This window comes from Pangasianodon hypophthalmus, chromosome 13, assembly GCF_027358585.1.
Source record: "Pangasianodon hypophthalmus isolate fPanHyp1 chromosome 13, fPanHyp1.pri, whole genome shotgun sequence".
In the NCBI taxonomy this organism is placed as follows: domain Eukaryota; kingdom Metazoa; phylum Chordata; class Actinopteri; order Siluriformes; family Pangasiidae; genus Pangasianodon; species Pangasianodon hypophthalmus.
The window spans coordinates 18,578,388-18,598,139 of NC_069722.1; the positions used below are offsets into that span (position 1 = coordinate 18,578,388).

Genomic DNA, 19,752 nt, shown 5'->3' on the forward strand with positions numbered 1-19,752 from the left:
TTTTATACTAATGAGTCCAATGTTATTTAATTGTTTGTGTTATTTATTTTTGACTCATTTATACATTTATTGCTCATTTGATATCGTAGGCATATTTATTTATTTATTTAACTTTTTTTTCCTACTACTAAAATGGCACTCCATAAATGTAGGACTAAACAACAGTGTGTGCTTTTCTAAATCCTGTTCAGTCAATTGAATTTGTAACAGGTGGGCTCCAATCGAATTCTAGAGACATCTCAAGATAATCAAAACAATGTGCAAAAATGTGCAAAAATATCTGAAAAAACATGATTTTTTGTCATTATGGCTTATTGTGTGTAGATTAATGGCCAAAATGTAATCTAATTTAAATAAAATCTGTAATACAATAAAGTGTACAAAAAGTGGAGGGGTATCAATACTTTCTTCTTTCGGGGGCAGTTGTGGCCTAGTGGATAGAGAGTCGGACTTGCAACCCGAAGGTGAACCCGAAGGTGAACCTGAAGGTTGTGGGTTCGAGTCTCGGGTCCGGCAGGGATTGTAGGTGGGGGGAGTGAATGACCAGCGCTCTCTCCCACCCTCAACACCACGACTGAGGTGAGACCCTTGAGCAAGGCACCGTACCCCTCTCCGGGCGCTGCAGCAAAAAAGGCTGCCCACTGCTCCGGGTGTGTGTTTACAGTGCGCGTGCGCACTTGGATGGGTTAAATGCAGCGCACAAATTCCGAGTATGGGTCACCATACTTGGCCACAAGTCACTTCACTTCACTTCCGGGCAAAAGAAATGGGCCAAGCCCAAAATGGTTATCTAATGCAGGTTTTGTGTCTATAAGATGTATTAAAAAGCCTTTGCTGTCTCAGAAAACATCAAAGACAGAATGAAGTTTTTGGCAGAATATGGAAAGTTTGATTCAGAGTGGTTCAGCAGAGTTGTGTGAAGTGATGAATCACTATTTGAGTTGCATGGTGATGCTCCAGAGAGGTGTCTTCAAAGATCTGGTGAGAAATTCAATAGTGAATACATCTCTATCACAGTTAAGCATGGAGGAAGAGGTGTCATGGTGAAAAGGCCTTTACGGCTGCTGGTTCTGGTGAGCTGCTTCACTGTGAAAAGTCAATTAATGCTTTGGAATACAGGAGAATATTGCAGAAAGGCTGGGTTCCCACAATTGAAAAGTTGTTTTCTAAAGAGAAACGATCAGATGTTAATTTTCAACAAGACAATGCTCCTGCCCACACTGCAAAGACCACCAAAAAGTGGCTTTAGAACAAGTCCATCAGGCTTGTGTTTTAGCCTGGTCAGAGTCCAGATTTGAACACTATAGAGAATATTTGCTCTCACATTAAACACAAACTAACCAGGAAACATTGTTCAACTACTCATCAACTGTTTGAAGCCATCAACATTGAATGGAACAATAATGGCTACGTTTACATGCACATCAATTGGGTTGCAGCCATATTTCAAATACAATGTTTCAGAATATTCCTGTATACATGGTTATTGTAAGTATGCTTGAGTTGTCATGCCTGAGTTGTCATAAATACCTAGCCTACAGCTAAGCACCTGTTAGCACCCACAATGCCTTGCAGACTAAGCATGCGCATATATCTCTTTTCAGTGGCTTTTCTGAATAAGGTGTTTACATGCAACAAATTGCCAGTTAAAACAGGCATATTCCAGGAGTGGGAATTTCAGAAAATTCCAGAAAATTGGGGAATCAAAATATTGTCTTAGTCTGAATCAGACAATCAGATTGCAGTGTTTATATGACTCAGTACTAATTAGAATGTTGTCATATTCCGGATTATCGGAATATTGATGTGCATGTAAACGTAGCCATTGGCTCTTCTTTCTGTAAAAAGCTGTCAAGTTTACCCACAAGGCATTACCCACATTTAAAGAAACCAAAGGGAAAAGCTATCCCCTACTAAGTTACTTTATCTGTTTGTTTATTTCTTGCTAATTTCCTGATTAATTATTTGTTGTTAAGATCACTGAAAGCCTAATATTTTGCCATTTTGGCCTTAGCCCATTTTTTTTTTCTTTGCCCAGGAGTGTAGGCTGATAGATATATTAGGACAGTTTTTGAATTTCAACCTTGTCTAAACTTTCTAATATTCCAAAAATGATACATTTCTAAAACCCTCAAGGTTTTGACTGTTTATTTACATGTGAAGGAAGAAGATTTCTATTCTGAAGAAGCATATAAATATGATGCCACCATAGACAGTGTGTGTTACAGTAACAGTAGTACCGCCTCAGCGTTTGAAAAAACACCTCAGGTGTGTACTACTCTTTCACCTAGGTGGAGTCAGCCTTCAGGTGTACGTGTATTGACACTAGGCGACAGGATTCAGTTCATTTTGTGGCGGTTTTAACAAGTGGTACATTATTTCAATCAGTAAGACGTCGACTTGTCAGCTAAATATTGACTACTGACCTCGGCAGTTCGAGTGGACTATTTTGGGAGGGGGGCGTGGCCACCTGCGTTAACGTGAGAACAGAAATAGTCTATAAACTACACTTGACTGAAGTTTACGTTCACGCTCGGAAAGTGTGTAATATTATTTATCTCTGCTATTGCTTGGGGGGAAAATGAAGAAATCATCTTCAGGTGAGTACGCAGTAATTACAGTCGAGTTTATACATTACCTTAAAAAGCATAACACGATGATCTTTTGACTTAATACGGATTAAGAGCTCACTCTGTAGCACTGCTTTCACTATAGCCATCTCTACAGACATACTGCACAGAATACATATCAGTTGGGCTGCACTAATTATGTTACATGAGAAAAACTATAAAGATTAGTTATATTTTATTACTGTAATTCATGGGAGAAGCTGGCAGACAGTGGCTGATAAACAGTTACAAAAGCCTGTAATCCTGCTTATCTTGTTTACTTTTGCCTACAGGGTGTGTCAGGCAACCCCACAAACCCCTAGTTGGCATGTACCTGTGCTACAGTTCCTTACTGAGAAACATCTGTGCAGGAAATTTCGACATGGCACTGTTTTTAGATCAACAAACTGACATTTTCTAATGCACATGAAGCTTTGCCAAGAGACCTGTCAATACACAAGACATTAGAAAGACACCTTCTTATTATTCTGCTCATACTGTGACTTTAACGTATATCAGACGTATGTCAAACACCTCGAGGTGCCTCAGCATTGTCTCAGTGTATTGTTTGGTGTGCTTTTGTGTGGTAACATTCAACTTCCTTTCTAACTGCTTAACTGGTGATGTTTTCCATTCATACTGGGGCGGTTACATGATGGCTTTACATTGAGAAAGGCTGCATGCTTTGTCCTCTGTAATCTGCACAGCCCTATAACCCCTCAGTACACGTTGTGTACACACTTATTTGACTGGAATGTAGAACGTCTTAATGTTAGCCAAAGTCATTGATACAGCACACCCAACTAGTCTCGCAGCACATGTTGGATCATGTAGTCTCCCTCTCTCTCTCCCTCTCTCTCTCTCTCTCTCAGTGTCTATCTATCTACCTATTGTCTATCAGTGTAATTTGCCCTGTGTTCATAGGCTGTAGAGTAGTTCAGCTTGCCTGTGGAGGAGAAAGACAACAACGAGAGAGAGAGAGAGATCTACAAAGCTTCAATCTAAGAAATCTCAAGGGAAATATTCTCAGCACAGCTTTCTTTTCAACACCCAAACTCATTTATTTAAATGTACTTATGACACAGACTCAGCACTACTGGTAAATGAGTAACATATAATATCAATGCAATAAAACACATTTTATTCAACAAGCATAATAGTGGTTGTCGGGATAAATTAGCATTGTTCTGGTCATGTGTGAACATTATACTCCAGATATCACATGGTTTCCTTAGATTTGTAACAGTATTCATATATTGGATTTAATATTACAGGTAGTGAATGACTGAAACTAAAATCTTTAGAGAATTGTTGGAGTCCTCCGAAATTGGGTGTGATATATCTGAACTTATTTGCCGCAAGGCTTTGAATCAGTCAGGGATTCCACTTACTCAACAGGAAGGGAATCATTATAGAGGGATGAATGAATGTCTTTGTTAATCCCTTTGCTGGAGAATTGCCCACCAGAGAGTAATCTTTGCTCCTAGCACATCTGAGCAGCGATAGCTTCTTTATCTCACTCTGTCCTCCTCCTTTGCCTAACCTGATCTGTCGCCACTGGGTTAACAGTTTATTTATTGCCAGGGCAAACATGATACATGGCCTGGTTCTAGTTCTAGGGCCTACACCCTAATTTTATAGTTCATTAGTTCATTTCGGGAAAGTAATATACGCACATATTAACAGTGCATTGTTTTGTTGTATATTGATTAGCCATGTGACTATATAGTTTTATATAGTGAGGAGTTAATGGCAATTAGACCTCTAAGCTTTTAACTGAATGACAAGATGGTTAACTGACAAAATGATGTGGTTTTGGTGAACGATAAACTTGCTCAGTATACAAGAGCTTTTTCAAATATTTTTTCAGTATACAAGTACTTATTCAGAGTTTTTTCTAAATGTTTCTGACATGGTAAACATATGTAAAAGCAGCCAGTGTCCTAAGCAAAGAATAAAATATGATGTGGAGTGCTGTTTTCTGTGTTTTCGGAATATAACACAGGGTGGTGTGATGTCCTAAATTTGATTATTTTCCTATAACAGCTCCTCAGGAAGTAGTTTATTCTTCTTATACCTCAGCAATTTGCCAGTGACTGCCAATTAATTTAAAGACAACACATCATACTTTTTAGCAATTTATAATAGCATTTAATGTTGGAAGCAACAGGTTAGTTCCTTTTATCATGTTATAACAGCTAGCAATTGTTCCCTTACTTTCTCTTGAAGTTAATAAGACAGAAAAAATGCCTCACACTATTACAAAGGCTTAGATTATGTGGAGTGTCTGCCATACTGGTCTCTGTGAATTAGCTGTCAGTATAGAAATAATAATGTATTATAACAAGCATACTAATATAAACCTATGATTTGAATTACAGCCGGCACTATTGCCAGACCTGCTGTTATAGAAAATTAATCAACACCAGATTTGAGAATTAAACAGTGCTGTATTTATATTACGGATATACATTATTTGGATTGAAAAAAAAATGTGTTCTAAACAGATACAGATACAGATGTGAATATTTTATTTGTCACATATGCATTACAGCACAGTGAAATTCTTTTTTTTTTTTTTTTTTTCGCATTTCTCAGCTTGTTAGGAAGTTGGGGTCAGAGTGCAGGGTCAGCCATGATATGGTGCCCCTGGAGCAGAGAGGGTCAAGGGCCCAACAGTGGCAGCTTTGCGGTGCTGGGGTTTGAACCCCCGACCTTCTGATCAGTAATCCAATAATGCAATTTGTTGTTATAATTTGTGAATGAAAAATGAAATATTTCTTCCAGGGCCCTGTTTTTTACCCCAGTGTTTTCCAGTATTTCTGAATTTCCAAATCTGAACATGAATACAGATATAAATATTTGTATAGTAATAATATAGATACAGATAGTGGCATTGTGTTACACCCCTAATATAAATAGGGTTAAAAGCAGACTGAAAGCATTTAACATCAGTATCTTCACATGAAAGATATTCTTAGTGGTTTTTTTTTTTTCCGAATGTTTCTGTTTAGCACTGAAAAGGGAAGTCCATTTTTCACACAAAAAAAATTCTACTAATTTCTTTCCCATACATTGACCTGTAGACTGGTAACAGACTATATTTTACAGAAGCCACTAAGATCAGTTGTTAGTGATACTGTTTCTGCTGAGCAAATTACTCTCAGCTTCTGTGTACTCTTTTGCTTAGACAGCTCTGGTTTTTGTGCTTAGATGCTCTGTTTTCTCCCATGAATTGGGGATGGAATTTAGAAGAACAGATGGTTCTCCCTCTGTCACTCTTTTCCCCTTTAGTTTTCTTGCTCAGTCCCTTTTTATTTATCTCACTCTTTCCCCACCCATCTCTATTTCTTTGAAACCAGATTGTGTGCTTTGTAATTATTATGTGCAGACGCAGGAATGTGGCGGGCTTCTGTTATGGCCCCTCACTTCTCAGGCCTGCTAGGAGTGCAATAGGACTCGTTAAAAATGATCTCAATTCAACTAACATGCTCCTCAAACCGTGTTTTATGAATGAACCCCACCACTATCTTCTTACTTAGTCTCTGTAAAATTGTATATTCTAAGTATAGCTACATATAGTAATAGATTCATAATTTAGTCCAAGGCAGATTAAATCTAGTGCTTGTCTCGGCTTTACACTTCTGAAATGTAGGTATTTATAGGATGTGTGGACACTTGTCAAAATCATTACTATGTCATTATCTGCATCTACCTGCTATCATTGTTGTTTCCTGTTGAAGAGTGAATCATGAGTGGTCTAAAGCAGTGATTTGATATGTACTGTATACAATGCATAAACCTGTAGATAATGATGGAGCAAACCACCCTTGAGTCATGGAAGAAAATTCCTGTCAGTACAAGATTTCATTCTACCCACTGAAACATATCTCTTCTTGTCAAGTTCAGTTTACTTTGGATCAAATAAGTGAGTGGTTCATAATTATACGCTTGGTTACCCTTGCCTTGTACATTGTTGTCTTTTGAAATGTAGTGCATTGGAACCCCAGAACTAGGACTGGGTGTCATAGTGCTGCAGGAACTTTAAGGGATGCATGTGCTGAACAGTGTTTTGCTTCTACTCACTTATCATTCCTGGAGGTGTTGTGAAACAGAGTAATGCTTGCTAGTAAAATAAAGTTGCCTGTGGCAACAACACAGACTACATCTCTGTGGGTGTGTTGTGCAAACGGTGGACCACCTCTTACTCAAATAGTGCCTCTATCAAGCGCCTGAAAGGGGAGGCTCAAATGTTTGCACCAGTATCTATGACTCAAACCATCGGCTCACAATATTAGTGTGTCCAGTCTTACAGACTATAAACTAATCATTTTCAAATCAACTTCCAAATAGGCTTAGGTGATATACTGCAACTTCATATTAGAGTAATCATCCACACAAATCTCCCATAGGAATATCTGACTCCAATGAGGCTTACTATATCTTTATTGAACATTAAAAGAACCAGAACATGTACAGAGTAAGGCTATACTTACATTACTATTAATTACATCTGTGCAAGAAATAGAAATACACCCCAAAAACTTTGTCAGTAAAATCGGAAAAGAAGGCCATGCTAGTATTTTAGCAAAAAATATTTAGTGACAAGGATATTTACTTACTTAAGGATCTTACTTAATTTTGTAGGCCATTTTTGGTGCCTCTAACCATTAAAATGAACATTGTTAATTTTTTCTAATTTTTTCGTTTTGCATATTTATAGGTATAGTAATATGATGTCATGACAGATTTTAAAGGTTATTTACAATCTATGCAATAAACAAATAAACAGAAAAGATAAATTTGTTTTTATTAATAATAATAATAATAATAATAATAATAATAATAATAATTGAAGTTGCAGGCTATAACAATAAAGCTGCCTGAACACATTTCTTGCCTTAAAAATTCAACCAAGATTAGTTTCTTTTAAACTTGCATCTTGTGCCCTCATGTGGTATGAACAGTAATGACACTCAGATTTAGAAGATATCAAAAGCACAAATAATTAAATAATACCATATACCCCATTCATTTACATGGAAGGCATGGTGGTGATGCACGTTACAACTTAAGCCTACTGACAGAAATGTTGAATTCTGCAAAAATAAAATTTTGTTAGCATGTCAAATCTAGGCAGAATTTCTCAGTGAGGTTCCATGTGCGTCACCCTGGCTGTGTTGAGGCCCGTGTTTGGGCCTGGGCCAGTGACAGCTCTGGCTTGTGCAGTCACATCCCATCTTACACGCTGTTGCTTGCACAAACTCTCTTTATGTACACTATAAACAGGAGTAGTCAAAATGACCTCTGGATCCAGTGGTGTGTCAGTTACACAGGGCTTAGGAATATAATGCTTCCATGACAGTATTTTATGTTGGATTATGTGTACCTTTTTCATGGAATTTACCTTATATTTATTGACGTCAGTAGCATCATTTGGACATATGCTGGGAATGGGAAAAGTGTTCAAACTGCTGATTTTGTCTTTCATAAGCTAATTCATGAGGTGGAGTGACATCAAGATGAAAAAGGGTTCATGATGAAACAAAAGAGTGTAAAAAAAGAACAATTTTGTAGTTTTTACAAAATGACTTTTTTATTTAGTGAGATGTTCTGTATGCTATCACTGCTAACATCAGATCACCTTCAGTTTTTTCAGTTCAGAAATGAGATGAGAAAATTCATTAACAAGTTTTATTTATTGACAGGCCCACCAGCCAGGTCCAGCAGTGGCAGGCTGAGGAGGCTAGAGAGAGGAGATTCTACTGGGGCCACGGGGACTGGTAAGTATATGCTGAAGCACTAAATCACAGCCACCAGTTGATAAACTAATTAATCCTATGAGTAGGTTGGGCATGACATGCAAATAAGCCTTCTTCTTAGTAAAGCTCTACAAGAGCCACACATATTTTTAGCATTGTCTGATGCACTGTAAGTGAGTAGCTTTGAGTCAACAGTTAATATTATTATATATAGAGAGATCATTTAATATCTTATAAAATATGAATATTTGTGTTTCTTTTGCAAAGACACAACTGTTGGCATGATTTCTTTTTTGTAAACATTTATTTATTGTTAAATAATTTTATGCAGTGGAAAATGTTGTGCTTAATTGTATAATTGTATAAACAGCATATCACTCATTAATCCACTGCATACTGTACGTTCAATTCATATCAATTAGATATCCTTCTGAATCCTTGTGTAGTAGTGAACACTAGTCCAGATTGTAATTATATTACCAGTAAAGAAAACTCAAGCTTGTTGTAAATGAAGCAATAGTACCACTTGTCACAATAATTCCCCCAACAATAATAGTTTTATTAAAGTTACGTTATTATCCAGATGGTTGTGATTCACAGTTCTATGTATTCATTCATTTATTCGTTAAGCCTAGTGGCGGTGTATGTACGTATGTCAGATGAGGTCATTCTGTCTGTGTCTGCTAGCAACCAAAAAGGCATTTCCTTTCCATGGAAATACTTTGGATCTTTTATTCTGTGTGTGTGTTTGTGTGTGTGTGTGTGTGTGTGTGTGTGTGAGAGAGAGAGAGAGAGAGGGAGAGAGAGAATATCTGTGGTGATGCCTCACCACTAAGTCTTCCTTTTGCAGTGAGATATATCAGCTTCAAATATATTTGTGTTTCTGTCTAAAGTGCCTGGGAGAACATTTAGAATCTGGTTCAGGTGCACTGTCAGTACATTCCAGTATTAAGATGAATGCAGTATACACATATACACAAGGCAAGACACTGTGATATTATCTATATAGCACTATATATAAAACTTCACTACTATATGTATGAATGAAATCTGTCCTATTATTTATTCATTCTGGGAGGCACTGTGGAGAGCTAAAGGTGTTCCTAGAAAGCACCATGAAGAGGATGGACTGTGTAACCCTCTCAGCAAGCTGTTCAAGAAAGCCAGCTCCATCACACAGCTGACCCTAGAATCACTGGAAACAGAACACTGGACACCATAGACTTATAGAACAACCCTAGTAGCCTGCTTCGCACGTTAAAAGACCTGAGCCTCTGTAGGAAGAAGAGTCTGCTCTGGCCTTTCCTGTACAGTGCATTGGTGTTATCTGTCCAGTCCAGTGTGCAGTTCAGGTAGACCCCTAAGTACCTGTAAGACTACACCATCAGTGCATCATTCAAAAGGTTGAAAATTTGCTTCTATGACATGCAGATAGGGAATGGGAATGGAAACAGTATCAGTTTACTTCTGAATGAATAAAATTTAATAAGTAGGTTGTTACTTAAATTATTGCTTTATAACATTTGATTTCTACAAAGAATTACAGTTTCTCCAAACAAGTAGTTTTCATTTAGGAGAAACAGTGAGGAGTTTGGGATATTTTGAAACCTTAAGAAAAGCATTGTAGACGAAACTCCCTCAGAAAGCTGGTTCAGAAGATGCCAAGAATGTGCAAATACTGTTAGGAATTTGAAATATGAAAAAAACCTTTTTATTTGGTTAACAATTTTCTTAGCCACTGCAGAATTTGATGTTTAATAAACAATATGATATACCAAATATGATATTTCATAGTTTTAATGTATTCATTATTATTTTTAAATAGGAGAAATATAATAATGAATTAATAGTAAATGAAGAAAACTCTTCTACAAGCTGGTGTGTCAAAACTTTTTACATTGTAATGCTAAGAAAGTTTTATAACAAAGATAAGGCTGAAGAGTGGCCTTGAGGATTACAAAAGATATCATAGGGACTAGAACACGCAAGCACTGACATTTGTAATTGTGATATTGTGAGGTTTTGGACGTAAGGTTCAGCAATAGGGTGTATTTCTGAACTCTGAGGTTGTGTGTTGCTGAGCCCTTTGACACTTGGAAGATGAAAGAATGTCATTCCTTCTGTCACCAAGAGCTAGTGGAGTAATATGTTCACTCCACAAAAGGAAACACATGAAAGATGTTTGAACAGCAGAGTTAATGGGTGATTGTAGAGGCAGTCACAATGGCAGCTAATGAAAGACTTCAGCCATTAGGGGTCTAGAAAGACAAAGTCTTAGATGAGAAAACTGTAATGTAGGAAGGTCAAATATACTGCAGCAGAGCACTAGGTAGCACAGTCAGGTCTGTAGGACACAATGCAGCACCCTCTGCAACATTTTCCTGTTTCTGAAAGACCAGGTGGTAGTCATGGCATGATTGCACTGAGGGTCAGATGGACAGGGTCAGTAGTGGCTGGATGAACCACAGCTTCGGAGGCTTAAGAGGCTATAACACCAGAAGTAGGGGTAGTCAAGAACCAGCATCAGTAAGAACTGGTGCACTGGAGAACTGGAGGTTGGCCAGACTGGACTGCCAGAGGACAACAAGCCTAGAAGGACCAGGAAGGCAGTAACTTTAGAAAGTACAGGGATTCTGACTTCAGGGATGTTTGAAGGAAGTGGGCTGGGAGTCTGTATTATTGACATGCCTATAGAGTATTTAAAGTATTTAAAATGCAAACAAATCATCTTTAAGAATTTTTTTAAAAAACCTGTAAAATTGGTCTCAGTTTCAGGAAACTCTGTTGCCTTTGATCAAATATGAGGTTGTATACATGAGATTGTAAAATTCTTTTGCCATCCATCACCAGGGAATACAGCAAGAGATTTCAACACAAAAGAGACAAATGATTGTTGACCTGCACAAGTCAGGCTACGTATACAAGCAGTTTAAAATACAACTAAGTACAATCAGGACCATAATAAATAAAAATGATACTTCACAATATAAATATCCTGTTCTGTACATATTGTCATATTCTTTAAGGTGTTTCCTTTACAGTTGTGATTTTAAAAGTGTAGTAAGGATAGAATTGGTTGAATGATTTGTTTTTTCATATAGTTAAAACATGGTGGACATTGTGAGGTTTTGAAATGGTTCTCTTCAAAATTCTAAAGGTAAAGGATTGGGTTGCAGTTTTATGTCAGTCAGTCTTCATGATGATGATCATATATATGGCTTGACTGAGCTCAATGCATAATTGCATGACAGTATATAAAATGGTCAGATCTGTGGCAGGATCTCTCAGGGCTATGTTGAGGAGAGAAGTTGTATTGCGACATGGAGGGTGTGGTTTGACCTCACATGCTCACACAAGTGTATCTTTACACTTGGGTGTGTTTGGGCTTCTCTCCCATTTGTGTGCTTGTCAAATAGCCCTTGACCCCCAGTTGTGGTGAATAAGTTAAAGTTTCTTAGTGTCTGAACAAAGAAACAGCCTCCACACTCCAATCAGCTCCAAAACTCTTTCTTTAATCTGGTTGAGCAATGCACTAAAATGTTTTGTGGATTAAACCCAGCTTTGATAATAATATTTCCACCTAGCGCAGGGTAGCATTCAGATATATGTTTGCTTGGTGCTGGTGTAAGGCTACTGATTTGTGATTTATTTTCTGCTAACTTTCTTTTTATGATCATCCACGTATACACACCGAGTACGTAGTATTATGAGGAGTGTGGTGTGGCCAAAATCAAATGGCGCTCCAGAATTCCTCATGCCACTGAGAAGAGAGAGATATTTTCAGAAGAGGAGCTCAAATCACATGACCTAGAATTTCCATCTCAGATACAATGCTGCCTCAGTGTCACAGTAAAGAGAAAGAGGGAGAGGGAGGGAGAGAGGGAATATAACTAAGTGAACTAAGAGGAAAAAAAAGCAATGAAATCTCCATATGATGAGCACATGGGTATGCTGTAATCCTGGATACACTCATTGTCACAGCACAAGGAATAAATTAAACTGAGGGAAAGGAGAGAGACAGCAAGAGAGAGAACGAGACAGAGAGAGAGAGAGAGAGAGAGTGAGTGAGAGAGAGAGAGAGAGAGAGAGAGAGAGAGAGCACATGTGAGGGAGGGAGACCATGAGTGAGTGAGGCAGGCCATGAGTGAGTGAGGCAGCAGTGCTATTGTGGGAAAGAGAAGGAAAGCCCAGGAAATACTGGAGGAGAAAAGCAGAGGATATATGTGGCCGTGGAGGGTGTGTGTCTGGCTATGGAGGGAGACAAAATCGCAGGTAAGACATGAGCAACTGTCAACGCTTTTTCCTGCTGAGCAACAGGGCCTTACTGTACCTCATACAGTTAACTGTTAGAGACACATTCTTTGGTATTTTTAGTTTTGTTATAGAGTGCGCTGCTGGATCCCAGACGGGCTGTTTTTATGTACCATAAGCTGTAACGTTAATTAGTTAGATCTACATATGCTGATGCCAGACTTTTGCGTAGTTAAACCTTTGGTGCAAAGTTTTAAAAAAGCCACTTGTGTTATACTACTTTTGTCCCTGGTGGCTTTGCTCTTGTGGGTTTGTGCTATGTTCACTGGAACTGCTGTTTTTCCATAGATTTTTTCCACAGGAAAGCAGCCATGCTGTAATAGCAGCCCATAAATGTGTGTGTGTCTGTGTGTGTGAGTGTGTGTGTGTGTGTGTGTGGGTGCGCATGTGCTGAAATGCGTTCAGACTATATGTGTCAGTGCAACAACGCCGTCAGTGATTGCAGTGTCTGTGAGTGAGGAGTTGAGTGTTTCAGAGAGTGCCGTCCAACCAACCAACCTACTGTTAAAACAATAGAGCAAAGTACAGTAGCTTCTCTGCCTGATCTTATTGCCCATGTAACTAGTGCCTGGTTATACACTAAACTGACTCTCTCTCTCTCTCTCTCTCTCTTTCTTTCTTTGTCCCTTCAAAGCAAAATGTCCGTGTGGGCTCCAGATTGAGCTCCAGAAGGGAAAATAAGAAGAGACAGGCTATGGGAATTAATGGAGTTTGTAAAGAGTTCGAGGCTTTTTAAAAAGACAGCTGGTTGGGTAATGGTGACAAACAGAGAATACGATATGAGTTGATAAATGTAGTGCAGTTGGCATAGTAGCATAGTAGATAACAATGTCTGTACTTGGTACTAACGGCAAGTGCATTTCCCAGCCACATGTGGATCCACTTTGCAATCTGACCAATAATGCTGGATAACAGTTTGCACTCCACACTTATTCACTATGTTTGTTTTCTGCTTAATGATAAACTCGACTACACCTTGTACATTTATAGCCCTACTTTCTGAGATTGCTGTGCAAACACTAAAAAAAATGCCTTAGATGGCAGCTTTGGCATGTGTAGGTATGACAGATATATTTTTAGTATTTTCATTTCCACTGTGGCTAGTGAGGTTAGAATGAATAAACTATCAGTTATTATTAATGAAGGTCAAATCACCAGCAATTCAGCACAGTACAATTTTTGTAATGACCTATGATTTGATTTCATTTAAAGATTATAAGTCAGGATTTTAGTAGTAGAAATAAAAGGCTAGCTCACACAATTAACATTAAATTTTGTGTCTTTTTGAGTGTTTTTGTGAAGTTACTCACATGTGATCCTCTAGGACAGCTTTTATTATCAGCTAATTCCTCATCTCTGTGACAGTAAGACACTTTGTAAATCTGGTATTTATTTATTTAGTTTTATTAGACATTCTTTTTTTCAGTGAATAATGTCATGTAGACTGTCTGATTCACATTTAATGGGACAGGACTTTACTTGGAAGTCATGCACTAAGAGGGGGTGTTAGTACAACTTCGGACTCCAGCGGGTTTGCTAATCTCACAGCACCAACAGATTTCATATGACTCACTTCCTGTTGTGATGCTCCACCCACATCAGTGCAGGCGCTTTAATTAATTTATTTTTTATTTTACTTTTGTCCATTGTTTTGTGGACTTGGAATAGAAATATGACTGTGTCCTTCGTGGGATCCTGTGGAGGGTGCTTCAGGAGTATGGGGTGCCTGGGGGACCTGTTATTATGGGCCATTAGGTCCCTGTATAACCGGAGCGAGAGTTTCATCCGTATTAACAGTGTCAGGTCAGACTTGTTCCCGGTGCACGTTGGACTCCACTAGGACTGTAGGGTACAGTGGAGCAAGAGATTGATAGATGGATCAGTGCAGCATCAGCATCCTGTGGACATTGTACCAGTCTATTGTGGTGACGAGAGAGTAGAGCCAAAAGGCGAAGCTATCAATTTACTGGTCAATCTACGTCCCAGCCTTCACCAATGGTCACGAGCTCTGGGTAGTGACCGAAAGAATGAGGTTGCGGATACAAGCAGCAGAAATGAGCTTGCAGGGTGGCTGGGCTCAGCCTTAGAGATAGAGTGAGGAGCTTGGATATTCGGGGAGAGCTCAAAGTAGAGTTGCTGCTCCTCTGCATCGAAAGGAGCCAGTTGAGGTGGTTCAGGCATCTGTCTAGGATGCCTCCTGGACACTTCCCTGGGGAGGTGTTTCGGGCACGTCCAAAGGGGAGAAGAACACAGGGCAGACCAAGGACTAGATGGAGAGATTATATAACTCATCTGGCCTGGAAGCACCTGGGTATCCCCGTGGAGGACCGGGAGGAGGTGGCTAGAGAGAGGGAGGTCTGGGCATCTCTGCTTATACTGATTCCCCCTCGACCCAAACCCAGATAAGCGGGAAAAAAATGGATGGTTGGATTTACTTTTGTCCAATTTTGGCCATTGCCAAGCTACCAGCTACCAACCAGGGAAGGTGAGGGTTAGCATGTGCTTCCTCTAGCATGTGCCAGCCACTGCATCTTTTTTGAACTGCTGCACATGCTGTGTCACACGGCAGCTTAACACACTCGGAGGAAAGCGCTAACTGTCCTTTTCTGCATACATGAGTTCATAGACAGCCACAATTGATTAGCTTTGCTGTGATTGACATATATATATATATATATATATATATATATATATATATATATATATATATATATATATATATATATATATATATATATATATATATGTATACAGTAAGGTCTGGAAGTATTTGGACAATGACAGAGTTTTTGTGATTTTGCCTTTATACGCCACCACAGTGGATTTGAAATAAAACAATCAAGATGTCATTGAAGTGTAGAGTCCATGTTCTCAAAACTCAAATTCTGAGTTTCCTCCCTAGAGATGCTTTGCCAGGCCTTCACTGCAGCCACCTTAAGTTGCTGCTTGTTTGTGGGTCTTTCTGCCTTCAGTCTTGTCTTCAGTAAGTGAAAAGCACGCTCTATTGGGTTGGGATCAGGCGACTGACTTGGCCATTGAAGAATATTCCATTTCTTTGCCTTCAAAAAGTCTTGAGTTGCTTTCGAAGTATGTTTAGGGTCATTATGCACCTGCACTGTGAAGCGGCGTCCTATCTGAATATGAGCAGAGAGTATAGCCCTATACACCTCAGAATCCATCTTGCTACTTCTGTCAGCAGTCACATCATCAATAAACACCAGTGAGCCCGTTCCATTGGCAGCCATACATGCCCATGCCATAACACTGCCTCCACCATGTTTGGCACATGATGTGCTATACTTTGGATCATGAGCTGTTCCCTTCTTTTGCCATACTTTTCTCTTCCCATCATTCTGGTAGTTAATCTTGGTTTCATCAGTCCAAAGAATCTTATTCCAGAACATGGGAGGCTTTTTTAGATGTTTTCTGGCAAGGTCTAATCTGGCTTTCCTGTTCTTGAATGTTACCAGTGATTTGCACCTTGTTGTAAACCCTCTGTATTTACATTCATGAAGGTGGCTCTTGGTTGTAGATTTTGACAATGATATGCCTACCTTCTCCAGAGTATTCTTGACTTTTGTTGATGTTGTGAAGGGGTTTTTCTTCACCAAGGAAAGGATTCTGCGATCATCCACTTTAGTTGTCTTCTGTGGTCTTCCAGGCCTTTTCGATGTTGTTGAGCTCACCAGTGCTTTCTTTCTTTTTAAGAATGTACCCAACTGTTGATTTGGCCACACTTAAGGTTTTTGCTATCTCTCTTATAGATTTATATTGTTTTTTTGAGATTTTTTGATGGCCTCCTTCACTTGCATTGAGATCTCCTTGGACTTCATATTGGTAGCTCTAGCCGAACAGCTGCCAAATGCCAACTCACTACCTGATATCAACTCTAGACTTTTTATCTGCTTCATTTGTCTTGAAGTAGTGAGGGAATGGACCGCACCTGGTCAGTTAACTTCTTGTCAGTCAATTGTCCAAATACCTTTGAGCCCATCAAAATAGAAGTACTTTGCTTAAAATGGCTGTAATTCCTAAATGGTAAATACCATATTTTTGTGGACCCTCTCAAAATAAAACTGAAAGTCTACACTTTGATCACATCTTGATTGTTTTATTTCAAATCCATTGTGGTGGTGTGTAAAGGCAAAATCACAAAAACTCTGTCATTGTCCAAATACTTCCGGACCTGGCTGTACATATATATATATATATCTGGCTATATCTTTTTTTAAGAATAGCAGTTGGATAATTCTAAAACCTTTTGGTATCTTATTGGTTTCCTACTGCATTTGTTTTCTCTCTGATTTTTTTATTTAAAGAATTTAGCATAAATTTCTTTCATCTCAAGTCATGTGGCCTGCAGAATGGTTGTGGTCACCCACAAATACAGTGTCATGCTTTTGGCTGCTTGCTGCATGTTGCTTACTTTATAGCTGCACAAGGTGGCAATGTTGCCCTCCAAAATGTAGACTTCAAACAGAAAGTTGTTTAAAAAAAGTTTCTGTCCTAGTTGCTATAACTGAAAAACTGGTGACACTGTTTTAATTCATTTCATTCAAATTAATGTAGTTTGGGCCCTCCTTTCTCACTCCCCTTTTCTCCTGGCTCACCCACTCTCTTCTCTCTCTCTAGACCTAACATTCAGGAATTCTGGATTTTATTGGGGAAATGGTAGGCAATGTTTTGAGCATAACCTCCTTATTAAATCATTACTAAGGCTTAAAGGCCTGTTCTCTTATATATATATATATATATATATATATATATATATATATATATATATATATATATATATATATATATATAGCTGGGAAGTGCAAGTAATAGACAGTGTTGTTTTACATTGACGCTAATGCAGAAGATGTGTGGCAGGAAGAGACAACTGGGAGCACAGCTGCAAGTGTGGATGCCCCTTTTTATATGTAACTTGCCTGCTTTAATTATTCCACACAGCGTTAGTTAGTGTGTTAGTACTGACCACCATCATTCCCTTAATCACCCCCCTGTAGAAAATGAACAGAAATTAACAGGGAGATGTAGATCACTCTACATTAATCCTGTGTTTTTTTATTCTATATCCTTATATCATCAAATATTAGCAGGGTTTGGAAGAATAATCAGAGAAAGTCTTGATCACTGAATAAGGAATACACCTTACTAAATGTATTCAGTGATGTATTACCTTACAGTGCATAAAGAAATAACTTATTCAGAATAAATTTAGGATACATCCTAAGAAGACACATGGGAGACCCAGCGGTAGAAACGCCAGCACTGGCAGCATGGGCTGTGAATTCTGGCTCAGCTATATCATTCACAATCTGAACTAGAGATTTGTACTAGACTGTTTTTTAATCCTGCTTATGCAGTTATTATGTTTGTACCTGCCTGTATTTTTAAAATGAATTTAGTTGGTTCTATTCCCCAAAATATAAACAAAGTAGTAGAATCACCACCCTGACCAGGCAGTTTCTTCTTACATCTCACACTTCTGCTTTCACTGACACAGCCCTGATAATAAACAAAGTTATCTTTGTTTTTTAAGAATAAAATATAGTTTTTTGTTGAATTTATAGTAAATATTTACATATTTTTTAGGAAAGTATAACAGTTTATTGTTGTATGCCATGGCATAGTTACCCAACAGACTAAAGGAATTTCTAGGTATGTCACATTTAGGGTGTAAAGATGCAATTAGAGAACAATTATTTTTGCTTGATGTATCAACTTTTTTTATTTTATTTCTACGGTGTACATTTCTTTCCCTTGTTAAGGACTATTGCATCTTGCTCCTTGCAAATTTTCCCCTGCGTGCCATCAGACACTTGTAGCTGATCCAGGATGCAGCTGCACACATTGCGCACACACAAGCATGGCGAAACCTGACTGAACATCTCTGAAGGCACAAGACATCCATCAGGAGTCTTCCAAGATAGTAAAAAGAACTTCCCCTGGCTGTCCAAGCAGTCTTCAAATGAAGACTGAAGACACAAGACCCACCTCTTCAATAAACGCTTAAGCAAACAGCAAATCTATACAAAAGAAATGTCGATTTCTCACAGCTGTATTAACTCCTATACTATCCTTTTTCTAATAGGAGTTTTGCTTGATGGTATTGGACCTTGGCCTATTTGTGTGTTTTTTAATAGAGACTACAAGCATGTCTGTGAGTCACTCTGGATAATTGCACCGCGAAATGCTAGAAATGTAATCTCAGGATGGTTATGCAGAGTTCAGAGATGGTTATTTTAATTTAAGAGAGATAGCATTCTTTATGGTGGCACAATGGAGCAATGGGAGTATTGTTGACTCACAGCTCTGGAGTCTCTGGTTTAATTCTGAACTCAGGTTACTGTCTGTACAGAATTTCACATCCTTTCCCCATGTCCATGAGGTTTTCCTCCAGTTTCCCCATTTTTTTCCCAAAAACATGCCAGTATGTGGATTGGCTACACTAAATTACGTTAGAAATGTATACATGTGTGTTTGGTGCATTGCAATGGAGTGGTGTCCCAACCTGGGTGTATTCCCACCTCATGCACTGTATTACCAGGATAGGCTCAGAATGAATGAATGAGTGAATGAAAGGCATCCTTTACTCCTTCTTCAATCCAGTTATCTTTCTTTCCAGAATTTGTATGTTGTGCATATATCACTGACAAATATCACATGACTGGGTATACTACTTCTAGCTTGTGTTACAGTCGGTGGTGGAAGTAAAAATGCAAACAGTGATTTGCATGTGTCAGATTGCGGTGAACCATCTAAATAATCATTCGCCTTTCTGCATACTAAACAGTTTATTTAAGACAGTTTGTCTTATCCTCCAATGTGAACGTCATACCCTTAGTATAATGTGGTTTAATCTGGGTTAAGAATGAATGGGAGATAGGATCCCATAATAGTAAGGTCACAAGTCGTAGTTATCCATTAAGCTGATTTGTTTCCTGAAACCTCCACCTCCTGAGCTTTTTCTTTTATCTACATCTCAGAGCTAGTGGCTTGGTTTATTGCCCTGGCATGTGTTCAGGCATTCATGTGCTCTCTTCTCCACTCCTTACAGCTAATCC

At 38.6% G+C, this 19,752-nt stretch overlaps 1 protein-coding gene across 2 annotated transcripts in view; it reads left to right on the forward strand.

The window, feature by feature from the left end:
- The first annotated feature begins 2,325 nt into the window (after positions 1-2,325).
- The window catches only part of septin9a (septin 9a), an 87,653-nt gene continuing 70,226 nt past the window's right edge, over positions 2,326-19,752 (forward strand). The window contains exons 1-2 of one of the 2 annotated variants that reach the window (XM_026916477.3): positions 2,326-2,600; positions 8,318-8,392. In XM_026916477.3, coding sequence (XP_026772278.1) covers positions 2,582-2,600; positions 8,318-8,392 — 94 coding nt within the window. In that variant the 5' untranslated portion in view covers positions 2,326-2,581. Of the gene's footprint in view, positions 2,601-8,317; positions 8,393-12,460; positions 12,644-19,752 lie in introns of those variants that run through there. The other variant, XM_026916480.3, reaches the window with a different exon arrangement.